Consider the following 25,047-nt stretch of genomic DNA (forward strand, 5'->3'; position numbering starts at 1 on the left):
AAAAATTCAAAGAGCATTTTGGTAATGAGTTTAAGATCATCTACTAAACATACTAGTATGTATCATTGTATTGTTTTAGGGACTCCTGAAAGTGACAATTGATAGACCTTGGTTGGAAGATACATCTTGGTTGGAAATAAGATAGATGACATTAGTTAAGAAACAAAATTGTACCAAATCTTTTTGTATGTAAAACTCACTTTGAGGCAACAAGAATGAATTTGTATAATTCTTGGGTTATTGCGAATTATTAAGTCACCATTGATTTTAGGTGTAGATGGTTAAATTCCTAATATATGAAAGTGGTAATTTACAATATGAGTTAAGTAGTGGTTAGATGGAAAATGATTCAAAAAGTGTGCATGTGGTAAATAAAATCATTATCTGACAATTGAAAAATCAAGAGTAATCAGGTATGTGATACTCAAAATAGATATCCAAATAAAAATAGTTAAGACTAAGTAACACTCAATAAAAACATCTAAAACATGAAACCCGTTGGAAACTTGAATCATCATGATCAAGTGGGATGAGATGTTGGAATGAGGTCATGTGATTTAAATGGCTTCACAATAAGTATGCTATGTGCGAGGAGGTGTACCATAACATGGTGCATCAAGATGCACTTGAACAAGGTATAAGTGTACAGAATACATATGTAGCCTGAAAGGGTATCAATGTACCAATAGTCATGATGAAGAGATACAACAACTAAATAGTTATATTTATTTACTCAGAAAACACAATGATTGAGATCTATAAAATGAACCTCAATCTCTTCCATTGATGTCATTCATTTAGAAAAATGTATTTCCCTTATCTTGTATGGATTAATGACACCATATCAATCATTGCGGTCAACAGTCTAACGATCACAATAATCTTTTCTTACTATATTCCAGGAGGGGCAGCTCAGGCGGTTTTTAATCTCGATCCTTCTATTATCAGGAGAGGCTCTGCAGCATCCACCCGATTGAGTGATTAATTCTTCTTAGGATGTCCACTTCACATATTTTTTTTTTTTTTTTACTTGAAGAAAGAATTCTGTCTTATTCAAGTTCAAGTGTTTTGACAAAAAAAAAAAAAGAGGTTCAACCTGATCTCTCGCGGTTGGTCCCACCTTTCGTAGTGCTGCTGCCACGTGCAGCGACTCCCCGCTTCGACCAGCCAAATTTTTTGCTTGGGAAAAGAAAAAGAAAGATTATAACCGAAAAGTTCCACCATCAAAAGCAGAGAGCTTCGTCACCTTCATCTCTGCAACTTTCCCTCCCGAGCTTTTCTCTCTGTGAGGTTTCCCCAGTAGCTCGATCGAATTCGGGTAAGATCACTCATAAACCTTCTTAATTCCAATAGATTCCCTTCGTTTTCTTTTTTATATTTCTTACCAAGTTTGAATTTGGATTGCTAATTCGTAATTGTGTTGCATGTGAGTGATTGTTTATGAATTTCTTATGCTTTATCTTTTTCCGTATTTTGGGCGATATTTCTAGGGTTTTGTTTTGCTAACTTTGATGTGATCATGGAAATTTCTTGTATGATGTTCCTGGGATCGATTCGATCAAACCCTAACCTGTTTCCCAATTTGGCTCAAGACTTATCACTCTGTGGCAAATAGCGGGAAATTTTTTTATGAATAGTTTTTATTTTCTTCTCTCCCTCTCTCTCTCTCTCTTTCTCACTGAACAGATAATTTTCTTTTCTTGTGAAAGGGATGAATAATGCAATGGGAGTATTGAATATTTTCAACTGTGACACAGTAATGGTTTATTAGGAGGAGGAAATGGCAGTATACTTAGGTATTGATATGGGGAAGGACAAATTTATGAGTGCAATGGAATCTTCCAATAGGTGCCATTTTTGTGCTGATAGTGAATTATGCACTATCACTTGTGTTAAATTAAGACTTTTGACATGTTTATTTTGGATATGAGAAATGGAGTGGGCATCATTAACTAATGTACCTTTTAGAGGCTGATAGTTTTGTCGTGTTCTAATTACATACGGATCTGTAGATCGAAACTGTCACAGATTACTGCCTAAGATTTTTAGCATGATTTCACGTGGGTCCTTTTTTTTTACTTTTTACCTGTCAAAGGAGATGGGTTATAGACAGGTTTTGCTGGCCATGAGTAATTTGGTAAATGTTTTACTTGCTTCCATTACATGAGTTGTTTGCCAGATGCTCAGACACACTCTTTCATGTTATCTGTTATTTGATGGAAATTTGTTATTTGTTTCTTTCTTTTTATCCTCCATTATTATTGAAAAGAATTCTTATCTTTATCAAGTGATCAATTGAAAAGCTAATCCAAGTAGAAACCTCTTTTGTACCTTTCCATCAGCTTGTGACCATCAGTCTGGAAGTTCACCGGATCTGTAGAATTTGTTTTGTGAATAGTAAGTACCATATATAATTCAACATCAACCAGCACAGTTTTCTTACACAAGCATCTGGCTCCTGCAAACTGGAATATGTCAAGTGGACCAGTTAGACGTGTCTCACGTCAAGATATACAACTGGTAAGCCTGAAGTGGCCTTTTATTGATGGACTATATCATAAAACGTCTACTTATGATTTTCATCTTTATATTCTTTGTTATTAAGAAAATTTGAAAATCAAAACTATTTAGAATATGCTATAGCAATGGACAGCTCTAGGGAGATACTTTCTTTTGAATATTTCATTGGGAAGAAAAAGAATAAAGTTCTTAGTTATGATACATCTTCTATGTGGCATGATTTTCACATAGTGCCAAGTGCCCAAGGAAGTTTAATTCTGTTTCCATTATGTCAACATAATTTTACAACTCATTTATAGAAAATTTTAATGCTTGAGCTGCTGAACTAACTATGAGTTTTGTCCATTTGTAAATGACATTAGTGCCAAATACACTTCAAGAGGCAAATATGATTGTTCTTGAGAATTTCAATTCTGATCTTTGTAACGTTCTGACTTAAAGTGATTTTAATTGCTTTTGGAAAAAGTTTTGGCAAATGAATTTGCAAACAAAAATCCATGTTATCTACACTATCATATTCTCTTGTACTCCTCGGCTTTAGTGATAACCAAAATTGACAAGTGTTTGCTGCCCTGATTAATAATTTCAGCTGATTTCTGTGTATTTTCAGGTGCAAAACCTTATTGAGCGATGCCTTCAGCTCTACATGAACCAGAAGGAAGTGGTGGAAACTCTACTGGAACAAGCAAAAATAGAGCCTGGTTTCACGGAACTTGGTAACCATTTGTTTTACGTTGCAGTTGCTCTCCTTCTTCATTTTAAACTTTGATCTGAATACTTTTCTCTGTTTCTGCATTTTTGTTTTCCCCGGGGTTATCTTGCACAGCAATTTAACCCACATGAAATTTTCTCTGGTAATTTCATAATTTTTGGCAGCTTTTTGGTGTTGTGCTTGGCACTTCTAAATGGGCCATCAACTTCTACTTGAAGATTTATAAAGTGTTCTGGAACTAGTAATAGGGGTCGCCCTAATTTGCTGTGAATTTGATAGGTAGTTCACTATCTGACTTAAGCTAAATGATAACCAGGATTTAACCGTGTGTGTGCAATATAAATGCTGGTACGCCTGATGTGAATTCGACCCTCTTACTTGAGGTTATCAGCGCCTGGTGCATTCTCACTCGGAACCTTGTATTGGTCACCTAGTAATACCGATAATGCTCCCCTATATGCCTCTATATCAGCATTTTATTACGCAGACATTTGAAATGATTAATCTACATGTAATTTTGTTTGACTCTTCCCAGACTCAGACAATGAATCTTATGTGAATTCTCGGAAGTCAATGATTATGATCTTCAATATTATCTTAAAAAATGTAACACCTTGGGCTCCTGTTTAATAATTTTGAGTGAATTTTAGTCCGTTCTTTTTGTTCAAATGCTTATTTAAACACTATCTTGCTTACCTCCCAGTTTGGCAGAAGCTTGAGGAAGAGAATCGAGAATTCTTCAGGGCTTATTACCTGAGGTTAATGGTAAAGCAACAAATAATAGAATATAACAGGTTGCTTGAACAACAGGCGCGGTTGATGCACCAGTTACACTCGACAGGAGTTTCTTCAATTCCTACCTCCAATGGATCTCATATCCCATCGAGTAAGAACACTTTTATCTTGGATGAATTTTTTTGCCCCAGATGTTGTCTTGTTTACATTAGTGGAAATAAGCTTTTATACGAGTGTCCGAGTACAAATCTATCAATGTTTTAATTGTTTATTACCCAAAAGATTGTCTTCACTGTTTATGGTAGTGGTCTGAAATATATGTGATGCGAGAACAAAAGTAGTGAGGGGTTGATGATTTTCAATCACTTATGCAGGATAATAAAATTAAGGCTTGGGGAGTAGATACCTTTTTTTTATTGAGGCCATGGATGAAGCTTAACGATTTGCCACTTATGTTCTTCATCAGACCCATTTTCTAAGCAATTGAATATGGGAAAAGTTGGATATAAATGTGAGAACTGACAAATGTTTGACTATATAGGGGACCTATTGATGTTGCAGTCATATCGGTCAGGAATTCGTAGCCTTCTATCCATGTCACTTCTACGTAATAGTTGACGTTTTGGCTGGAGTCAGTTCTACAGCCAAATTCTACCGTTAAGCTTTCCACCTGGCAAATAATGTCTCGGATGGAGTTGCTTTTACTCCATCTGAACAGTCATGTTATTTCAATGTCTGATTCTTTGTTTCATAGATCATCCATTCTGTAACTGAGGCATGGCATGAATAACTAAAAGATGAGTAGCTTCTTTGGACTAAGTTTAGGGGGTAGCCAACTTCAGATTATCTTTGACAAGTTCATCCAATTACTAAGTACCATATAGTTAGGAGTTTATTTTTATTTTTATAAATAATAAATGTGTTTTTAATGTTATTCTGTTGATCTTTTTATGTCTAATGGTCAGCGTATTTAAGTGTCATCAGCTAGGTCTTCTCATATTCCTAGTTACATTAATTTGGGTTCTTTGAATGATTCATGTATCAAGGACTATAGAAGGGGCGACTTTATAAGCTTGGAAAGAGGTAGTTAAAATTAAAAGAGTTTTTTATTTTTATTTATTTTTATTTATTTTTATTTCTCCCCTTCAAGCATGTGTTGACTTGGAGTGATTCCAAGGCATCTTTGGGGTATGGTCAGGGAATTTTAATAAATTCTCTCTAGGAGTGAAACTTAATTTACTGGTGTAAATGTGGTAGTTTCTATAATTTTTTTGTTTCTTATTCCATTTGTTCTACATCACATTTTCTAGGATGCCAGTTTTAATCTTCTTCAAATTTTATATGAGATTAAAAGGGAAAACTTATGTATGATGCATGGTGGTTAATTTTTCTTTTCTTTTTTAATAACAAGAAAAGAATTCACAACCTAAAATCTCTACAACAACCAATTCCTAACTGATCAAAATAAAAGACAGACATGGCATTTAAAGCAAGAGAGTGCTCCCATGAATTGAAGTCTGTAGAATGACCAATGTAGTCTATGTCGTTGATTTGGTTTGTGTTTCTCAAATGATGGGTTGATTCAAATTGATCTTCTTTCCCTGTTCTGAGAGCATGATATTTGTATTCTTCTGTTTTATAATCTTGGACCGTGTTGGACGCTCCACGAACAACTTGACTCTTGACATTCCATGTGTCTTGGTTGTGTTCCCACATAGCAGTGACATGCCTCCAACACGATTCAGGCTTTTTGATTCACATATTGTGAAAACAAATCAGGATATTTTGGGTTTGATTTTTGTGTTTTGTTGAGTTCAAGTTTTGTGTTGAAACGAGGTTCTCTGAATCTTGTTCCTAAGGAAGAATTCTTATAAATATTTTGTTTGGTATGGTGGAAGATTGACTGTAAATCTGTAATGTTTTGTAATTTGTGTTTAATTTTCGTATATTGGGACTGTGTTATGGAACTCGAACCTGTATTTTTGTTTTCTATTTTTTATTTTATTTATGTATTTTTTTTTATGTATTCAGGTGTGTGCTTATTTAGTTTATTTCTTAGGTTGGTGTTGATCCCGAGTTGTGTCCTAGTTTTGTGACTTTTGCTTTATCCTAGTATCGTGTGTGTCCCTGTGTCGGTGTCAGTTCTTCGTTTCTTTGTTGGTCCTTTTATTACATGTCTATAGTTGTGTTTTTCTGAGACTTCCATCAGCTTGGAATTGATATTGATTTCTCTCACAGTGCATCAAAACTCAACATGCTATCCCCCAGACAGTGTGGGACCAGCATTGAAGACAGAAAACTTACACCATCAAGTTGGTTCCTGCTTACCTAATCCATTTACTAATGGCGCGTCTTCATTGCACAATAGTATGGAGAATGCTGTTAAAATGTCTGCTCATACCAACAGGATTGATGTCCCACCAAACATGCTTTCGACTCAGAGCACCAACATGGGGGGGCTGATGCAAGGAATGAATGGGGGAATTATAAAATCAGAAGTTGGATATTCAGGCACTTCTTACATGTATGGTGCTGATGGCAGCAACCTGGAAACACGGCCCAATATGGGAGATGCTTCTGTTGCACCTTTCAATAGCGTAGAGTCCAATTCACAACCCCTAAATGAATCACTTCTTGATTCAGACTCTTCCTCGTTTGGTTTATTAAGTCAGATTCCTCGAAGTTTCAGCCTCTCAGATCTGACATTGGATTTTTCTCAAAGTTCAGGTTCGTTCTGTGTATGTGGACCCTCAGTTAAATGGTTAAGGCCCGTTTGGGATTGTTTCACTTAAAAAAAAAAAAATCAGCTTTTGTCTAATGTCTAAAATTTTAGATTTTGTAGTGTTTGGTAAATAAATAAAAAGAAGCTTTAATTGGAAATTGTAGATCACTGACAGCAGATTTTAGAAGCAACCCAAAGGTCTCTTTTAGAAGCTGCTTTCGATCAAAACACTCTCTGAAGTTGTTTTATGTACTGACAGCAGTTTTAACAGTATTGTTTGCCAAACATGAAACTGTTTTAATTCACATTTGATTATTCTCACAACACAGCAGCAGCAATTTTTTGTAAAAGTCACAGCAATCCCAAACTAGCCCCAAGATGCATGTCTTGTTAAATTATTTCGTGTGCAGAACCAAGATCTAGACCTGCATAGAATGGATTTTGATATTTGTTGTGAATATTTTCAGATATATTGGAGAGCTATCCTCGATCACCTTTCTTGGCTGCAGATAATGAAAACTTCATGGAGTCTCGTGAAAGAGAACATCAAGGTGAGGGTTTGGCATAGCTTTATTTTGTTGCACTGCAAGGGATTGCTGATTTTGATCCGTAACTCTTACAGGAGACAATAACAGGCTGGACACCATTTCAGAAGGCGTAAGTTATGAAGATTTTGGCAGTGAATAGTCATGTAATTTCAAAGTAAGTTATTACTGCTCTTCAAAGGGTTGTCAGTAGCTTTTATGGTTTCTGATCTAACTGTATATTCTCTTTAATGACTGATGCACGGAGTGTCTGAGCTGCTTTGGAGACTGTAATGCAGTTTCTCATCCTTTTTGTACCTGTAAATTAATCTGGGATGGATGACATATCCGTATTTTTGTTTTATTTGGTGCTTTGGATTTGTGTGGCACCTCTTCTCAATTTTATACCATTAAGATTGCCGCGTTTTCGTTGTAGATCTGTTCCTCAAGCTATTCTAAAAACTTATTTACTGTTGCAAAATAATACCATCTTGTTGGTGCATTGAAATTTTGAACAAATAGTAAAGTAATAATTGGATTGGTTCACTGATTTTTATTTGATGCCCCTCTATTTTCTGTCAGATAAAGGTCATGATCGCTTATTGCATCTATTTGGCCTTCATTTCATAATTCTTTCTCTTTTTAATTTTTAATTTTTTTATTCACCTTTAATATTTGTTTCCATGTTGTTTGTGGTCAGCACTTTTCCACAGTGCCTTGCAATATCCAAGACGCCATTTTATTGTCATTTTAATGCATTTGCATGGGATGGTTTATATCTCTCTATGCAGTTCCATACCCCACAATCAAACTGGATCGAGTCTCTTTTCAGTTTTGAAATTCTGTCATCCTTTTATTGGAATGTATTTTCCATGTTAATTTTCATGTGAACATGTTCTTACACAATATTCTGTTCAATTTTTTTTTAAGCCCTTACTTTCAATGCTTCATGTCAGGTCAACTTTTGTGCTAGGACCGGACGAACATATACATAGCATTCAAGATTTTTATAGTTTTCAGAAGCTGAAACTTGTACTCTTTCAAGATTTTGGTTGGTGTAGAACTCACTGATGTAGTGAGAATTTGACAGTAGAATGCTTCTTTCAAAGTGGAAACTGGACAGCAAGGTGGAAACTCTTGATGGAAATGTGTTTGTGACTTTGCACGTGCTGCATGCATCTGTGATGATTGGTTCGTTGTGGTAAATTTACCTTTGAAAAAAAATATAATTTGTGTACTTGTCCAACGAAAGAGAGAAAGTTGTGATGGTTAATAAAGAAAAGTATGTATTTTGGCTTAAGTTAATAAAGAGTTTTAGTTGTATGTGTTTATATAGATCTTGTTATTGACTTTTATATAATGGAAGACTTTCATCTTACTCTGTTGAACTCCTTAGCTATTGGAGGCTCTTTATATCGTGCCCTTGCGGGAGGTACTAGCTGATTGCATTCTGCATTTCATTCTCATAGAAAAAAAAAAAAAAACGTCTAGTGTTAAGGTAAGTCTGAATAAAAACTCTTTTCTTAAATAGTTAAAGAAATAAGACTTTTTTTTTGTTTAAACTCTAAACAATAACCGAGAAAGAGTGCTTCCAGGAAGTTGCAGAGTTGGATCATATAATAGTGTACGGTACCAGATCCAGTCTGGCCTTAATTTGGAATGAAATAGTTGTACAGTTCCATGTAAATGGTTGTATGCATGAAGAAAAAGTCTTTGTACACATTTCAGGCGGGTATCAACCAGCAGTGAAATGGAAAAAAAAAAAACAGAAAAAGACAGAGTTTAAATGAGAAGGAAAAACTATTTGATGATGATAATAATCAAACGGCAGTGGTGATGCCACTGTATCTGGGTCTAGTTCTATCAGGTGAGAGCCCCTCTTCCATGGTCTTGCGCTTGTTACTATTTGGTGGCTGTGATTGTTGTAATTGTAGTTGATGATGTAGTAGCTCTTGTTGTTCCTGCTTAACCTCCGAGCTTTCCAATTTTTGACTTTTTTTTGATGACATTTCCAATTTTTGACTTGCTTCTTCTTCTTCATGAGTTCTTGGCTTTTCTTGGTTTTGATCCTTAGACTTGGTTTTTATAATATGAGGCCTAAGCCTATTCAAGTCTGACAATCTTACTGGCTTTAAGAAAAACTCTTCTGCCCCTTGTTCCAAACACCTGTTACAAACCGCATCACTTAATCAATTACACCGCACAGACGAATTCAATTTCCAGATTAAACTTTCAATAAGGTTTACCTATTTATTCTTGAAGGCACATTCTCAGATGACATTATCACAACCGGTATGTTCTTGAGTGAAGAAGATTCCTGCAAAATGAAACAACATACATATGAATTCCTGAGAAATGAACATGTAGAAACTGATTAATTTGGGTGGATAAATGATGTGGAAGTATTCCAATATATGTTTATGATATTCTAAAAAAAAAAACAGTGGTCAGAGAAACATCATTTACCAATTTGGATCAGTTGGAAAACTGAATGGGGAAAGGCTGAGGGAAAGCTAGGGAATATAGTGATGAATGAGGAAAGAGAGAGAGAGAGAGAGAGGGATATAGAAAACAAAGCATGTGTACCTTGATTTTCCTGAGCAAATCATATCCTGTCATGCCTGGCATACAGTAGTCTGTGATAATTAGATTCACTTCCACTTCCTGCAAATTCAGAGACAGCAAAATTAGAAACCCAGAAAAGAAAATGAGGTGAAGAAAGCAAGAAAAGCCTGGAGAAGTTGAGTAATGATTGTCATCTATAGTACCTGTTGATTGTTTGGGGAAACTGAAGGTGAGTCAGGATTGGTTTGGTCATCCTCATACAAACCCAGAAACTCTAGAGCCTTACTACCAGAATCAACCGTAGTAACTGCAATATGAAGAAGAAAGAGCATAAGAATGAATCTATACTATACAACACCATGGAATGAAAATTCCATGTCTGATTTGCTGCTACTTTTCCTAAATCAACCAAGAACATAAAAAGTACCTTGATATGAGGAGGTCTTGAGAAGCCTTTCAATCAGTTTTCGATCTATGAGGCTGTCATCAACAGCTAAAACATGAAACTGAGAATCTGCGGCCATCCCCATTTGAGTTTTCACTTGGGCTAATAGATGATGATGGAATTAGGAAGGTGGATTTGGTGTTTCTATGGGAATGGGAGGAGGTGGGGGAGGTGAAGAGAAAGATAGGGGCTTTGTAATGAAACTAGACCCACCAATATCCACATCCCACAAAGCAGCAAGATCCGACCGGATTTCTTGTTGCAAATTTTCCAACTCGATTTTGAATTACAGGGCAAGCAAGCAATGCAAAAGAAAAATAATGAATAATTAAATCACAAGAGGGGAGAGAAGAAATGAAAATTCCAAGTGTTGGATGAAAGCAAAAGGGGCCGGTAGGGCCAACCAAATCCTGGCAAGAGATACGGGTGACGTCAGCTGGGTGTGAAATCAGAAATCATGTGGCGCTTACCATATCTCGAGCAGGTGGGGAGCGTAGTGGCAAAGGCCAAAGAGAGGCCAATTTCTTTTGATTCCCTTTTAAGATTTGCTTCCCATGCCCATGTTAACATGATACCATACCCAATTCCATGCATGCCCATTGTATACCATACCCATCAATAAAATTTCAATTCATCAATAATGTGTAGTAATCTATTTATGAGGGGTTGTAAAAAAAGACCCTTAAAAATAAATCTGTTGATTTTGATTTCATCCGATTCAGATCTGTAGTTATTGAACAAGTTTGAATTGAAAATTCGTTCATTTGTAATATGTTTTGCAAGAAAAAAAATTGTTACGTTTAACTATAAGTATAGATAAACATCATTTATCCAGAATAAATACTAGAAATTACATAGACACCTGATGAGTGTCGGACTTGTGGATAATTATACACTGATGTGAGTGGGTAGGGATGGCAATGGGGCGGGTTGGGGATGGGGATCACAATACCATCCCCATCCCCGGGGTCATTTTCTACCCCCATCCCCGCCCCAATCCCCAATAAAAATATGTTGGGGATTCCCCATCCCCATCCCCATTGGGGACTAAGCCTCCAAACCCGCCCCAAATCCCCAATAAGAATTTAATAAATAAAATAATTTTTTCTCATATTTTCTTTTTTAAAATCAAAATCTACAACAAATAAATTTAAAATATGATTAAATTCATAAATCATAATTCAGTGAGTGCAAAAGTCAAAACACCATTAAAGTAAAACTGTAGCTATTAAAGTAAAGTAGTAAATATATATATTTGTTATTTATATTATAAAAAATAAATTAAAATATATATAAGTTAAATATATGTATATATTATTGGGGCGGGTTTGGGGATGGGGATCACAATACCATCCCCGCCCCATCCCCAATTTTAGATAGCGGAGATTCCTAATCCCCATCCCCATTCCCCATTTGTCCCCGAATTCTCCCCCCATTAGGGGCGGGTATCCAATGGAGCTCTGCCCCGTTGGGGATTTTTGCCATCCCTATGAGTGGGTAGTTGAAGTCACTCAACAGAGTTTCACTAAATTACTTAGTTATGCCACATCATCTGCCGCATAAGGTGGGATGTAAGTGATACAAAAAATGTGATTCATCTAACATTATAATTAGTATTTCTAAAAAAAAAAAAACACAAAAAAATCAATCAGTGATTAGGTCAATGTCAACAAATTGACAATATTGACGTGGAAAAGAAAATGCTACATATGACAAGATATGGTGGACGTTAGTCTATTCAAGAATCCATAGAAATGCGACAATAAGATGTGCCACTTGAAAAAGTTGAACCCAATTTACCTAATTAAATGAATATAAGCTTAGTTATTTGCTAATTGCCAACCAAACAAAGAGCCATGCTTCAAATTATAGAATGCAACTCGTGCGTACAGCCAGACCCAAAAAAAAATGAAGTTTTGTTCTAATGAGATCTGGAGTCATTCTCAAGAATATGTTTCTCGAATAGATAAGAAACTTAAATTAGTATACATAGCCAGATGAACATGTAGGCCAATAATTAGCCAAAGAGGTTCCTATAATTTATAAATTAGAGGTCTTAATGTTTAGTGAGTGGGTACACTTGATCATGATTTAGATTTTTATAATTAAGAGACTTGTTGGCAGATACAGTGAACCCACAACTAAGACCTTTAGTTTTAACTTTTAAGAGATACAGTTGTACTTTCAGATCTTTGAAAATGTAAACAAATAAATAGGGACCGTGATTACTTACCTAATTTTAGCCTAAAAATTGTCCACTTACTCCAGCAAAAGTTTTTTAATCTCATTTACCCAATTTAACGTTTAATGACAATTTTGCCCTATCAATTCACCAAAAACTCATCAATCTCTCTCTCCTCTCAAATTGTCTCTCCTCCCTGGGTCTCTATTTGTCTCTCTCTCCCTCCCTCCCCCAGCGACGTCGTCGAGGACCAATCCGAGGCCACCGGAAACGCGCCGTCGTCGACATTTAAATTTATCAGGCATCGAGGATCTCAATCCGTCGTCGTGCAGCACGGTTTCGACTCAGATAGAAACTTCAGCGCAATCGTCGTGCCACAAATCGGTCCGGCATCGAGGCTCAATCCGCAAACGTGCAACACAGACTTCGACTCCGACGCCGACAGCCAGGCAATCGGTGTTGGTCGATGAGGATCTGCAACGCCGGAGATATTGATGACTGCACAACCGGTGGCTGTCTATGGCCGAAAGACGATGAGGAGACTCTTCAATTCGAATGTTCTGATCTCAGGGATCCAGGGGATTTCTGGAATTCAAGGGAGCTGTGAGGTTGGGAAGGAATGAAGGAGGTGTTTGGGTGCCCAAATCAATTTATGGTTTTTTTTTTTTTGCTACCCACAACATTTTCTGGGCCAATTGATGAATGGTTATTGCGAAATTGGCGAGTTGGGTAATGCACAGAAGGTGTTTGATTAAATGTGTGGAAATGATTATTGGAAGATAATAATGAGATTATTGGGGTGCAGTAAAAAGATTATTGAGGGGCAATAAAATATTTCTTGGGCAATAATATTATTATTATGGGGCAATAATAAGATTATTGAGGGGCAGTAATAAGATTATTTATTTGGATAAACCTATTAAAACTTTCAAAATTAAAAACGTCTTCATTTTTCACTAAATATTGATCCCTAATAAATTTGTTATTGGGGGGCAATATTATGTTTATTGGGGAGCAATAATATATTTATTGGGGGGCAATAATATATTTATTGGAGAACAATAATATGATTACTGGGTATTATTGAGGGGTAATAAAATCAGACGCCGAAATCCGGTCCGGTAGTCGGATTTGGAATTCCGGTCACCAGTCACTGGTCGCCGGAGTCCAGTCACCTGAGTCAGCGGCCGGCCACTGGTCACCGGAGTCCGGCAAGGTCTCCTATCTTCTCTCTCTAAGTGACAAAGAAGGAGGGGGCAAAATTGTCTCAAAAATAAATAAAAAAGAATAAAAAAAATACTTAATTGGGTAATAGGGAAATAATCTCTTAGAGTATTTGGGTAAGTGGACAATTTTTAAGCTAAAATTGAGTAAATGATCATTTCTCCAATAAACAATTAATTTTAATTTTTTTTTTTTTTTATCAGAGGCATAAGATTACGTCTTGGGTGGATATGAATTATTTGAGGAAAAAGAACAAATTAATGAATCATGCACGCCCAAAAGAATCATAAGAAAACCAGACCTAGCTATATGCCAATTATGGAACAAGTGCAAAGAAGGCTCAAGGAAAAAGGCCTCTAACGCCTTGCCATTAGAACTTAGAAGTTTGAAAACCATAAACACACACATATATGAATTTACCAGCCGTCTGTTAATCAAATTAGGAGTATTCGTCATACAATAAAAATGCCAATCAAAGACCGGAAATTGGAGATGTTGTACAGAGGAGAGTAATGCAGAGTCTTAATAACAAAATGACTCAATTTCAATATCACAAGTTGTTTGTTTGTTTGTTTTTTTTAAGAGGTCAGGAAAGAGAAATTTTAAATACACACCCCAAACTACTTAATGCACATCCTTATTATTATTATAGATTTTATAGGTAGATTAAATGACCAAAATAGACATCTATGTATTAGAAGAAAAAAAAATAATAATAATAATAATAATCATCATCATCATCATCATCATATCTTCCTTATATTATTCTATAATTATAAACACAATGAACTTCTATAAATGACATCCTCATTTAAAATAAAAATAAAGTTAGAAACCATCTAATTTAAATTTTTCTTAAATACACTGTAATTAAATGAGGTGTGAGACTGTGAGACCATATAATTTAGAATTTCAAAATCAATGGCATTAAGTGTTTTTAAAATATATCGCTTTATTCCCACTTTTTATTTCATTTTTTCCCCTAAAAGTTATGATTAGTCAATTTATTATCTATTTAAAACATCTAAGGTATAAAACTTTGTAATTGTTAATTTGTTTGACCATCTAATGACAACTTCGTAGTTTTGCCATTGTGGAGAAACTACTGATACAGTTTTGGTTGAATGTTCGACTCAAAATTTTATACTTGATCAATAGGGTATTTCTGTGTTTGGTGAATGAGAACTCAAATAATACAAAACCTACTAGAAACGAATCCCGCGCGATGCTGCGGGGCAGAAACTTATTTTGTTTTGTGATTTGATTAACAAAAATAACTAAATTATGCTTAAATGATATAAAAGATATGCGAAATGAAGTCGTTTGAAATTATTTTATAAGTTAGGATACATTGTCTCAACCTAGTTCTAGTTATCACACCATTTTCATTAATATGATCTCAATACAAAAGATTGCCATGTAGGGAACAAAAAATATCTTCATGACAGTAGTCCTCCACTTACATTGTTCAAATGTATGCAAACCATTGTTTGCTATAAAAAAAAAAGGCATGCAGAATATGAAATACTAATACAAAACTCATATGCTCTGATTCTGATTCTGAAACATCAAAAGTACACAAATAAGAAATGAACAATTCTGCAATTCACTCCGGATTATTCATTCAGTTTCTCTCTATATTGATATAGCCTCAAACAGCTTTGCAAAGTAGTTGGGTGTGAGTTTAGTTTAGCCTAGCTTTGCACAGGGCCGCAGGAGAGATAACTTGGCCTGCACCAAGCAATTACACTGTCAATGTTTTCAAATATTTATTTTTGGATGATATACTACATAGAAGAGTAGCTGCCAACTCTAAAGTTCATAGCAATTGTGATACAAAACAAAATTATTCACTGGCACAATTAAAAGCAGAAAAAAGGCTATAGTAAAATCAATAGTAACCAACAAAAAGAGGAGAGAAAAGGAAAAAAAAGAAAAACACAAACATTGAAGGCAGATGTTGTAAGAAAAAAATCAGTTCAGTCGGGAATAATAGCTATAAAATCTGCAAGGAAGAGCAACCATAACAAATTTCAATTGAAGCAAAGTAGCAAACATGAAGGAATTTAATATTAAAGGAAAACCATTTATAAAGTTAAGGTCAAGACCATAAAAGCTTGATGTTACTAAACTTGTTGAAATGGAGGACAGTTCACATTATTCAAAGAAAGTGAGGCAAACATACATTGAAAATTGACAACCAAATATCCACACTTATTTGCATAGTTTATCTGCAGAAATTACAGAAGGGAACTCGATGACCACTTCATCTTAACCTGGAATTACTCTTCATATATTTGTGATAGTATAAAATAGTAGTTTGGCTTAGTGAAGATCATAAAGATAATTGTTTTAACCTGATAGAAATAGCAGAACTTGTATTGCTCAAAGTTAATTCAATCACTCCATTGACCAGTTATGAAAAGCACTTGGAAGAACAAAATTGTCAAGTTCCATGTATCAGGGGACTTCAGTTAAGCAAAAATTATGGAAAACTAAAAGAGGACACTATCATGAAGAGGTATATCATGCTTAAATGAACAAACAGGCACCAACCCTTTTCCTCTTCTTCTTCTTCTTCTTATTTTCTCAAGCAATCATGAAAATTTATGCAAAACATTGAAAAGTATTCATTTAGGAAAACCAAAAATGATATAGAGTAAATGTTAGTACTTACAAAGAAATCTGGCCATTAAAGGAATGCAGTAACACACCTTGCCTGATACCTCGGGAATGATATGATTCACTTGAAGTCAGTTTCCGAGAAATTACACAGAGGTCAACCAATCGACATGATAATCTGTTGAATACCCAAATGCAAATTGATCTAAACACACCACGTTGTATTTTCGATTAGACAAAGAACTTGTACATCTCTTTAAACTTAATTAAATGTATGCACTGAAGTTTCATGGACGTTAATCATCTCTTTTTGATCGGGTTTTTTGATTTCAGATCACACAACTCGAATCATGCTTGATTGAATTCAATTAATTGCTCTTAAATCTCAGCTACCCATTACTTCAAAACCCACAAATCGTTCAACTCAAATAGAAAAACAAATTCCAAAATCCAATTCTCACCACCATGCGTGGCAAACCAACCTTCCAAATTCAATCAAGAACTGAAATACCACAACTTGATGTATCGAATTGTTCTTCCTCTTCCCGTGTCCTGTCCTGTCCTTCCTCTCTCTGCGATAAGCCTTCACTCTCTCTCTCTCTCGCACAAGACTCATATGGGTGCGTTTGGGGGGACTCATATAGTCATATCTCTCCTCTAACTATGAGTTTTTTTATTTTTTTTGAGATGACGTTTAACGGTGAGTCTGAGATAGGTGGGTTATTCGTAAGAATAGAGAGGAAGCAGGGGCAAAGTCGCCAATCCACTATTCATAAGGCAAACACTCCTTTCGTATATAGTATAATTTCTAAGCATCTATTTGAAGGGAACAATAATGAATCCTTATGGATTTCCCAATAACTAACAAAAGTAATTAATATGGTCAAATATATACACTAGAGTTTTGTCTATTTACCCCATTTTTAGAGATTTTTTTCCCACTTATCCCATTAAGTTTTTTTAATTCTCTCTTACCCAAAACACTCTAAGGAGGTCTTCCCTAATACCCCATTAAGATTTTTTTTTTTTTTAATACCATTTTACCCTCACCCCTTTGTTACTTAGAGATAGAGAAAAAAAAATAGAAGAGAGAGAAACCATATGAGACTTTGCCGGAAACCCGTCACCGGCCAACTTTCGCCGAATTCCGGTCACCGGCTGCAGCCCATCGAACTTTTCTGAAAACCTCACTGGAAAGGTTTATTGCCCCCAATAGACATCTATTACCCCCCAATAGAGGGGCAATAGACGTCTATTGCCCCTAATAGAACTTTCGATTGCCGGAATGAGAACTTTCAGTTGCCCTAAAATTAGACAAATAAAATTTTGATTAAAGAAAAAAAAAACGAAGAGATTATATCAATTCAAAACGTCTATGACTCTCCATTAGACGTCTATTGCTATTGCCCTCAAAATTAAACCAATATATCCCATTATTTTTTTATTAAACTGTAACGTCCCGAACCTAAATCCACGTGTTTACTAGTCATTTGGACGGTAAACGACCTTTACTTTCACTTTTACTTCCGGTTTAGTACTTTTAGTGGCCCTAAAAGTTGACTTTTTGTTCGGGTCAAAATTTGAGAAAATGTTCTTCATGGAAGTTGTAGAGGACGTTAAACCGAGCGCGTGCATATGTGGTACGTAAAAATCAGACTTCGTATGCGAGAGTTATGGCCAAAAATGTGAAGTTACCGTTCATGGTAATTTTTGATTAAAATAGGGAGTTACCCCGGGTAGGTTTCCATTTTCCGGAAACCGACCCTTCCTCTTTCTCTCTCCTCCCCCCCGAGCTCTCTCTTCTCCGGTTCGGCGATTTTTCTCCTCCCATCGATTTCCGGCGATTCCGGCCACCAACCGGCGTGCCACCGGTCACCAGAGGAGCGCCTCCTCCCTCCGAGCACCCTAGCAACCTTGGTTTTCCACGATTTGGCCGGAAAACCACGGATCGAAGCCAAAACCCCTCCGGCTGCAGTTTGGAACTTTTGCCGATTTCCGGCGATTCCGGCCACCTCCGGTCCCCATTGTTGTGTAGATGCCGAATCGACGAATTGAAATTCTAGGGTTCTTGAGGATTTCTGGGTTTATGTTCATTGATCGATTTCGGCCATTTTTAATTGTTATTTGGGAATGTTGTAGTTGAGAAGTTGAATCAGTGTGTTGAGAAGGTGCTACTGTCAAATTTTGGTGGCCATCGGAGATGGTGGCGGCGGCGCCGCCACTGTGGGCGGCGGTAGGGGCGGCTAGGGTAGTTTATAAATTTCAATTTTTAGCTAGTTAAATTCTATAATTATCATAGAGCTTATATATGAAGTTTGGTGAATTTTGGAGGAGTTTGGAATTGTTTGTGAATTTTCGAAGTTTGGAGTTTTGTGGTGGAATTATGGGAAATCCGGCCGTCGGATTTCCCTCGTTTTCATTATGGAATATGTAAATTGAGGAATTAGAATTGTGGAAGAGATTTGGGTTGAATTTGAGAAGTATTGGAGATAGGGATTTTCGGATTTCGTTTAAGTTCGTAATTATTTTATCGGATTGCCGTTTACGGAAATATAATTGTGTACAGGGCAATGTCGCGAGCTACGGTTAGATGAAGGAACTCGTTTGCGTGGTTGCCAATAGTACTGTGAGTGGACGTTTGTTTTAAATAAGTGATGCATGCATTTATTTATTAAAGCTTGTTCTATTTAATTAACATGTTATTTTCCGAGCATATAAAGTTGATTGCGATTTATCTCATGGATTTGCTTTTAAATAATGATTCTCTTGAATAATTATGATTTATACCGGTTGGGAATTTCGGTTATTAAGTTGTTATGCTCGGATTCGAATTTAAAATTGATGTTGATTTTCGACGAATTATTTCCGAGGTGATTTCCGGAATTATGCTATTTATATTATATTCCTATTCGTGGATTTGAGATTTTTGGAAAGATTTTCGAAATGGGATTTCGATGGAATTATTTTCTTGATTATTTATTTGATCATTGGTTTTGGCATTGGGAATGCCTCTTTGACAACCTATTTATTCCTTTAGCGTGTGGGACACGCTGTTAATTTATACGACTCTTTGAGTATTTCCGGGTACGGTTGGGAATCGTACCCGTGTTGTCTTTATTCGTGGGACATGGGGAAGCTTTATTGATTTATCGGTTTTTAACCACCATACCCAGGGTCGTTATATATATATATTATATTACTGGCTAGCCTATTAGTACTCCTCCCTACTTACTATGTGTTCGTAGGTGAGTAGAGGAGAGCATGGGATGCTCTAGAGTGTGGGACACTCCGACCCGAGCCAATAAGGCTCCCTTCTTTTGTATGGTGAAACTTCTTCCCCATATTTTATCGTTGCTTGACTAGCGGGGCTAGTCCGATTTTTCACTGTAGCCAGCGGGGCTGGTCTTATTTTATTGAGAAATGAGATTTCGGTTTTACGATATAGTTTTCAAATGTGGTGACTAGCAAGGCTAGTCGATTTATCGTTTTGGAATTCTTGGATTTAAAGCTAAATGTATTTTTCTAATTGTTGCATGCATCGGTTATTAAAGAGAATAAATGTGGGAAAGTATGAAATCCTTTTTCCTTTAAATTGTTTATTTTTGTCCACTCACGCTAACGTTTTTCGTCTACTTTCCCCTGGGCCTTTTGGTTTCTAATGCCCAGTTTGCAGGCGAATTAGTGGAGGTCGGGCGTACATGACATTTGAGGCATAGTTGTCACTACTTCCGCATTGTAGGATCACTTGATCCTTTACTCTTCTGTTATATCCCTGTGTATAGTAGTATTGCTCTGCTTAATCTTTGGGATTTGTATTTTTTTTGAGTTTAGTGTTTTGTGTGTTTTACAGGTTTTGGGTAGTCCATTTTAGAGGTGACTCTGCCGAATTTTTGGTAGAGTTATCCCTAAGGTGGGCCCCACAGGGCCACCTCGGATTTCAGGGTGAAATTCGGGGCGGGTCCTGTCATAAACAATATATGATTGATAGGAGCATTTTAATGCAATATTTTAATAGTTATTTCCTCATATTTGTGCCCGTCGTGGGACTCCCCTAGATAAACCCTTTTGATCATACATTAAGCCTTTTCTTTCATCACCCTTAAAATCATTAACCCCTGAACCTTAGTATAGTTACAATCCTACCCTTTGTTCTAGAAACTTGGTAGAGCTATCTTTTGAAGACTTACTACATGGATTTGGTGGCAAGGATGAAGATTGAGAAGAGGTGAAAGTTCAAGTGTGGGGGTAGACTTGTCCATGAGGAAAAAAATTATGTTAAAGTCGTGAAAAAGAAAAGAAAAAGAAAGAAAGAAAAAAAAAATGTGTCTATGGATTTTAGTCCCCCATACTTGGTGAGTTTGGAGATCGTTTTGAATTGAAGACCCACTATTGGAAAATTTGGTCTTTGTCCAGTTCATTAGTTCAAGGGAAGTTTAGAGTCAAGTTGGGCCCCAACATGAAGACACTAGGCCCTGTTATTTTGCCTCTATGGGTGTGACATTTTGTATGGTGGATTTGTAGAAGTCTCTACATCAACATGAGCTCTACTAGGTTTTTAGGACACTTTGTTAAATTCCTTACCCGTTCATTTCTTAAAACCTTGAGCCTTGGCCCCATTACAACCCTTAATAAGACCTTCTTGATCCTTAAGATGGGACAACCTTTGATCTGTGGAGATAAGTTACAAGAGTTGAACTTGTGGCTTGGGTCCATCTGTGCAAGTAGTTGATATCTTTCATGAGATCTTTGAAAAAATTATATTCACAAAGAGCTTTTCGTTTCTTATATATGTGAGCTTTTTGATTGCCTCAAAATATTTTCTCTCACATATAATTGAGTGATTATAAGCTTTTAAGCATTGCCTTGATTTGAGAGAAGAAAGAGTGGATATACCTTGTGAGGATATGAATCATACTTGTCTGAAACATGCTGAGCTCCACCCCATCACCATTGTTACAACCAAGTCCTACTTGTGTATGTGTGGATTATGTGTTTTAATTAACTCTCGAATGCTTAAACATTGATTCTTGGTGGAGTGCTAATCTTGATGTTGTGAAAGTAAGAGATTTATGAGACAAAATGTTGAAGGGCAATAAAGTCTTTGTATATTGTAACGTTTGAGTCTTTGTCTTTTCTTTAAATTTTGTTGAGTCCAAGTTGTTTTTTTTGTTTTGATTTTGCTAAGGGACTAGCAAAAGTTTAGTGTGGGGGAATTTGATAGGAGCGTTTTAATGCAATGTTTTAATAGTTATTTCCTCATATTTTACTTAGTTATTTCCTTAAATAAATAAGTTTTAATTTAGTTTTTATTTTCTAGGTACATTGGAATAAATGGAGAAGAAATGAGCTGAAATGAAAACACATGGCGAAAAGAGAGGAGTCCTGAAGGCATTAGGAGACCACATGATGACATGACAGATATTTTGGGAGATTAAATCTGATTTTTGCATGGGAAATCAAGGAGATTACGTTGAGAATATCAAGGGAGAATTTCAAGGAAGAAAAGGTTCAAAACAAGTCCAGATTCGTTCCTCAATTCCCTCAAGATATGTTGGCTGAAATTAGAGAATAAAATATGCAATTTTAATGTGAAAATCAAGAGAAAATCAAGGGGAGGACATTAAGGATAAAGCCATGGAGAGATTTAAGGGAGAAAAGGTCCAAAATGAGTCCGGATACATTGTCTAGGTTCATGCCTAGATATTTGGCCGAAAATGGTGAATAAAATAAGATTAAATCTTGGGAAAATCAGCAATAACATATTTGGAAAGATTATGGGATTGATTTTAGAGCTTTTTGATTGGTTGGATGACACAACAGAGCTGATGTGGCGCTATGTGATTGGTAGAAGCTGTGTGGTGCAACCAGAAAATACTTTGGAAATTAAATTCATGAAGCCTTGCCTTCCGCTATATAAACCCCCCTATGTTACACCAACACACACCTCTCTCCCTCAGTAAATAAACATTAGAAAAATTCTCTCCATTCTCTTGTCTTCAGAAGCTCTGCGTCTCAACCAAGGAGGAGAAGAAGTCATGCAATACATCAAAATCCTATCCAACATCCACCCTTGTGTCGTCCCTAGAAGATTGCTTGCTTTCAAGGATCTTCGAGTTCTTCGTCTCAAGGCTATGTCATCCATCTTTCACGGTGTATTTCATACTTTCTTTTGTTTTCCTTTGTTTGATTTGTAGAGTTATGAATTCTAGTTAACATGACGTTAAGGACAAAGTTTAAAGCCCGTTTTTATGTTTTGAAATAAAGTTGTGATTTCTTTATGTTGATTTATATGTTGCTTATGTGAGATTGCTTGATTGATTTTGGATTATAGAAAACTTTTGCATGTTTATGTTCTTTGGTGGCCAACTTAGGATATATGCATGTAATTGGAGCTAATTTAAGTAGTAAAGGCTTTGGACAAAGGTCGAAATCAATTAAGAAGGATTGCAAATAGGTGAACTTATTCATAACTAGGTTGTGCACTTTGGTTGACATCCTTTCTCTGTTCTTCATGCGTTGAATGTGTTCTTGATTAGCTAGCTTTCTAGACTATGATTGCATGTTCAATAGGATTGATTTAGGTGCTTTCACTTAGATTAATTATTCAAGGAAAGTAAAAAATGGGAAATCGTTTGCTTTCTAACGTTTCACATGGTCAACTTCTTTCTCATGACATAGAAAATCAACTATAGGAATTGTGATTGGATTTCATTCATATGATTGTAGTTTTGATCTTTATTCCTTGCGTTCCACCCGTGTATATATGTTTTTATATTTTCTTTATTTTATTTATTTAATTTTTAATTTAATTATCCTAAAACCTCCTTGTGTTTGTTTTATTTTTGTAAATAATACTTTATACTTATTTTAATTATTTAATTGTTTTACAATGATAGATGTACCCTCAATCTCCGGAATAGAACAATCCCTACTTGCTTATACTATTAATGATATTTATAGGGTTAAATTATGCGCTTACTTTTAGCGTTATCAATGATATATCTCACTATTTCTTGAAGGCTGAACACATTATTCCCTCCCCCCGTAGCTCCTTCATGATGATATGCTTAAAAGTTATTTACATCTCAGTCCCATTACAATATGGGGAATTGATTGTTATCAGTAGTAGTGGGTCCTGCAATCTTGAAACAAACAAACTCCAAAATTGCAACAAAGCCGATCCACATTCCCAAAAAAAAAAAAAAAAAAAACAAAGGCAATGCATAATAATTTCAACCGGATTACTGGAGGCGAGGATCGAACCACTTCTGTGAAGAACTCAAACCCAGATCTCTACCACAGCAGCACCACTAAAACTCGTCGCCGTCGTCGCCATGTCAATCACTGAGCCTCCAAACGAAACCCTAAGCACCGACTCTAGCTTTTGAACCAAATCCTATTTCAAACTCATTGTGATCTCGTAGGAAAATCTCCAAGCTCGAATTCTGATTCCCTTTCTCGGTCTCTGCCAAGTGATATCGATGGAGGAGTTGAGCCTGTCCAATTACATAGCATTGCAATTATTTTTGGTCTGAAGCAGTTGTGTTTCATCCAAGTTCCGGCCTACTTCAGACGATGCTCCGATTTCGATGAAGAGAGAGAGAGAGAGAGAGAGAGAGAGATAGGGCAGTTTGTACCTACCGGGGAGGAGAGAGATAGAGAGAGTGCAGATTGGAGAATGGAGGATGAGAGAGAGAGTGCTGCAGATCAGGGAGAGAGACACAGAGAGCACCACATGGAATTAATTAATTAAGTTAAGAGAAAAACTATAATTTTCATTTAAACAGGGCAAGTGGGAATAAAAATCTCTTGTTGGGGTAAGTGGCCTAATTTTTGTTCATTTTGGTGCTTTGGGTCAAGGACCCTATATACGAATCAAATTAAATAGTAGCCTTAATATAGTTAAATAATAGTGTATTTCATGGTTTTTTTAGTTTAAGGATATTTTAGGTAATTTGGGTTGTGTATTTAGTAAAATATTCGAATGAGAAATTAAATGGTAGATGTATTGAATGAGGAGTGTGTATTAAGTAATTAGGGGCATGTATTTAAAACTTCTAGTCAGGAAAATGAATTTCATTCATAAACGATCATCGAAATTACAGCTAGAGTATTACGCACACTAAACAAACAACTCTTGACATTAAACTTGCCTTGACTACTTGGGCTAGAAACGAGAATCAACCATAAAAAAATAACACTTCTTAGGGCATGAGAAAAGTACATTTTAATAAAAGCAAGAAAAAAAACAAGCAATTAAAAATGCAGAGCTATGAATAATGTTTAGAGTAATGACATTCAAACAAATCACAAATTACCTTCGCCAAACCACTCAATTGTGATATCAGAAGTAGGAAATGATATATACAAATGTAGCATTTAAGCCACTACCCAAACCCACTTTAAGCTTGAGAAGAACCCCTTCATATCCAATTCCAAATAAATTCACCCAAACATTGGGAGAAACACCACCCTCACTAATCTCACTCTTAATGTATGCAGAACTCTGCCAAGGTTGTAGCCACATCATTGGTGACTGCCATCCTTTCTTGTTAACCTTGTTCTTGTGGTCATGGGGATGCCCTCTCTTTACTTTGGAGCTGTAACTATGGAGAAGCCTTCATAGAGGTTTTAGTGACAACCACCAAAACACCATTTCTAGGGTTTAGCCCTAAGGCTTCAAGTACTAGTTGCATAAGACACACTTGTTTGGATACAAGGACTTCTCTTCTTTTCTACACAAAGTTACCATCAACAACAAAACCGAATTGGGAATGTGCGTCACCAGTTTCTCCT

At 36.0% G+C, this 25,047-nt stretch overlaps 2 protein-coding genes across 4 annotated transcripts; one reads left to right on the forward strand and one right to left on the reverse strand.

Annotated features, from left to right (window-relative positions):
* Positions 1-1,171: 1,171 nt before the first annotated feature.
* Positions 1,172-8,591, forward strand: LOC112187980. 3 transcript variants are annotated; one of them, XM_024326965.2, is made up of 8 exons: positions 1,172-1,318; positions 2,343-2,520; positions 3,131-3,236; positions 3,936-4,118; positions 6,206-6,694; positions 7,157-7,240; positions 7,312-7,391; positions 8,170-8,591. In XM_024326965.2, the coding sequence occupies exons 2-7, from the start codon at positions 2,473-2,475 to the stop codon at positions 7,374-7,376; spliced, it is 975 nt and encodes a 324-aa protein (XP_024182733.1). In that variant the 5' UTR covers positions 1,172-1,318; positions 2,343-2,472; the 3' UTR covers positions 7,377-7,391; positions 8,170-8,591. The 3 variants fall into 3 exon arrangements, with proteins under 3 accessions (XP_024182733.1, XP_024182734.1, XP_040370586.1); XM_024326966.2 differs by having other exon boundaries at positions 8,187-8,591; XM_040514652.1 differs by having other exon boundaries at positions 1,186-1,318; positions 2,317-2,520.
* A 275-nt stretch (positions 8,592-8,866) lies between these two features.
* Positions 8,867-10,563, reverse strand: LOC112187951 (two-component response regulator ORR9). Its single transcript, XM_024326931.2, has 5 exons — positions 10,206-10,563; positions 9,982-10,085; positions 9,800-9,877; positions 9,460-9,530; positions 8,867-9,379 (listed from the first exon to the last, which is right to left on the reverse strand). The coding sequence occupies exons 1-5, from the start codon at positions 10,306-10,308 to the stop codon at positions 9,034-9,036; spliced, it is 702 nt and encodes a 233-aa protein (XP_024182699.1). The 5' UTR covers positions 10,309-10,563; the 3' UTR covers positions 8,867-9,033.
* Between the last annotated feature and the right edge of the window lie 14,484 nt (positions 10,564-25,047).

The sequence above is a fragment of the Rosa chinensis genome, chromosome 2 (assembly GCF_002994745.2).
Source record: "Rosa chinensis cultivar Old Blush chromosome 2, RchiOBHm-V2, whole genome shotgun sequence".
NCBI lineage: Eukaryota > Viridiplantae > Streptophyta > Magnoliopsida > Rosales > Rosaceae > Rosa > Rosa chinensis.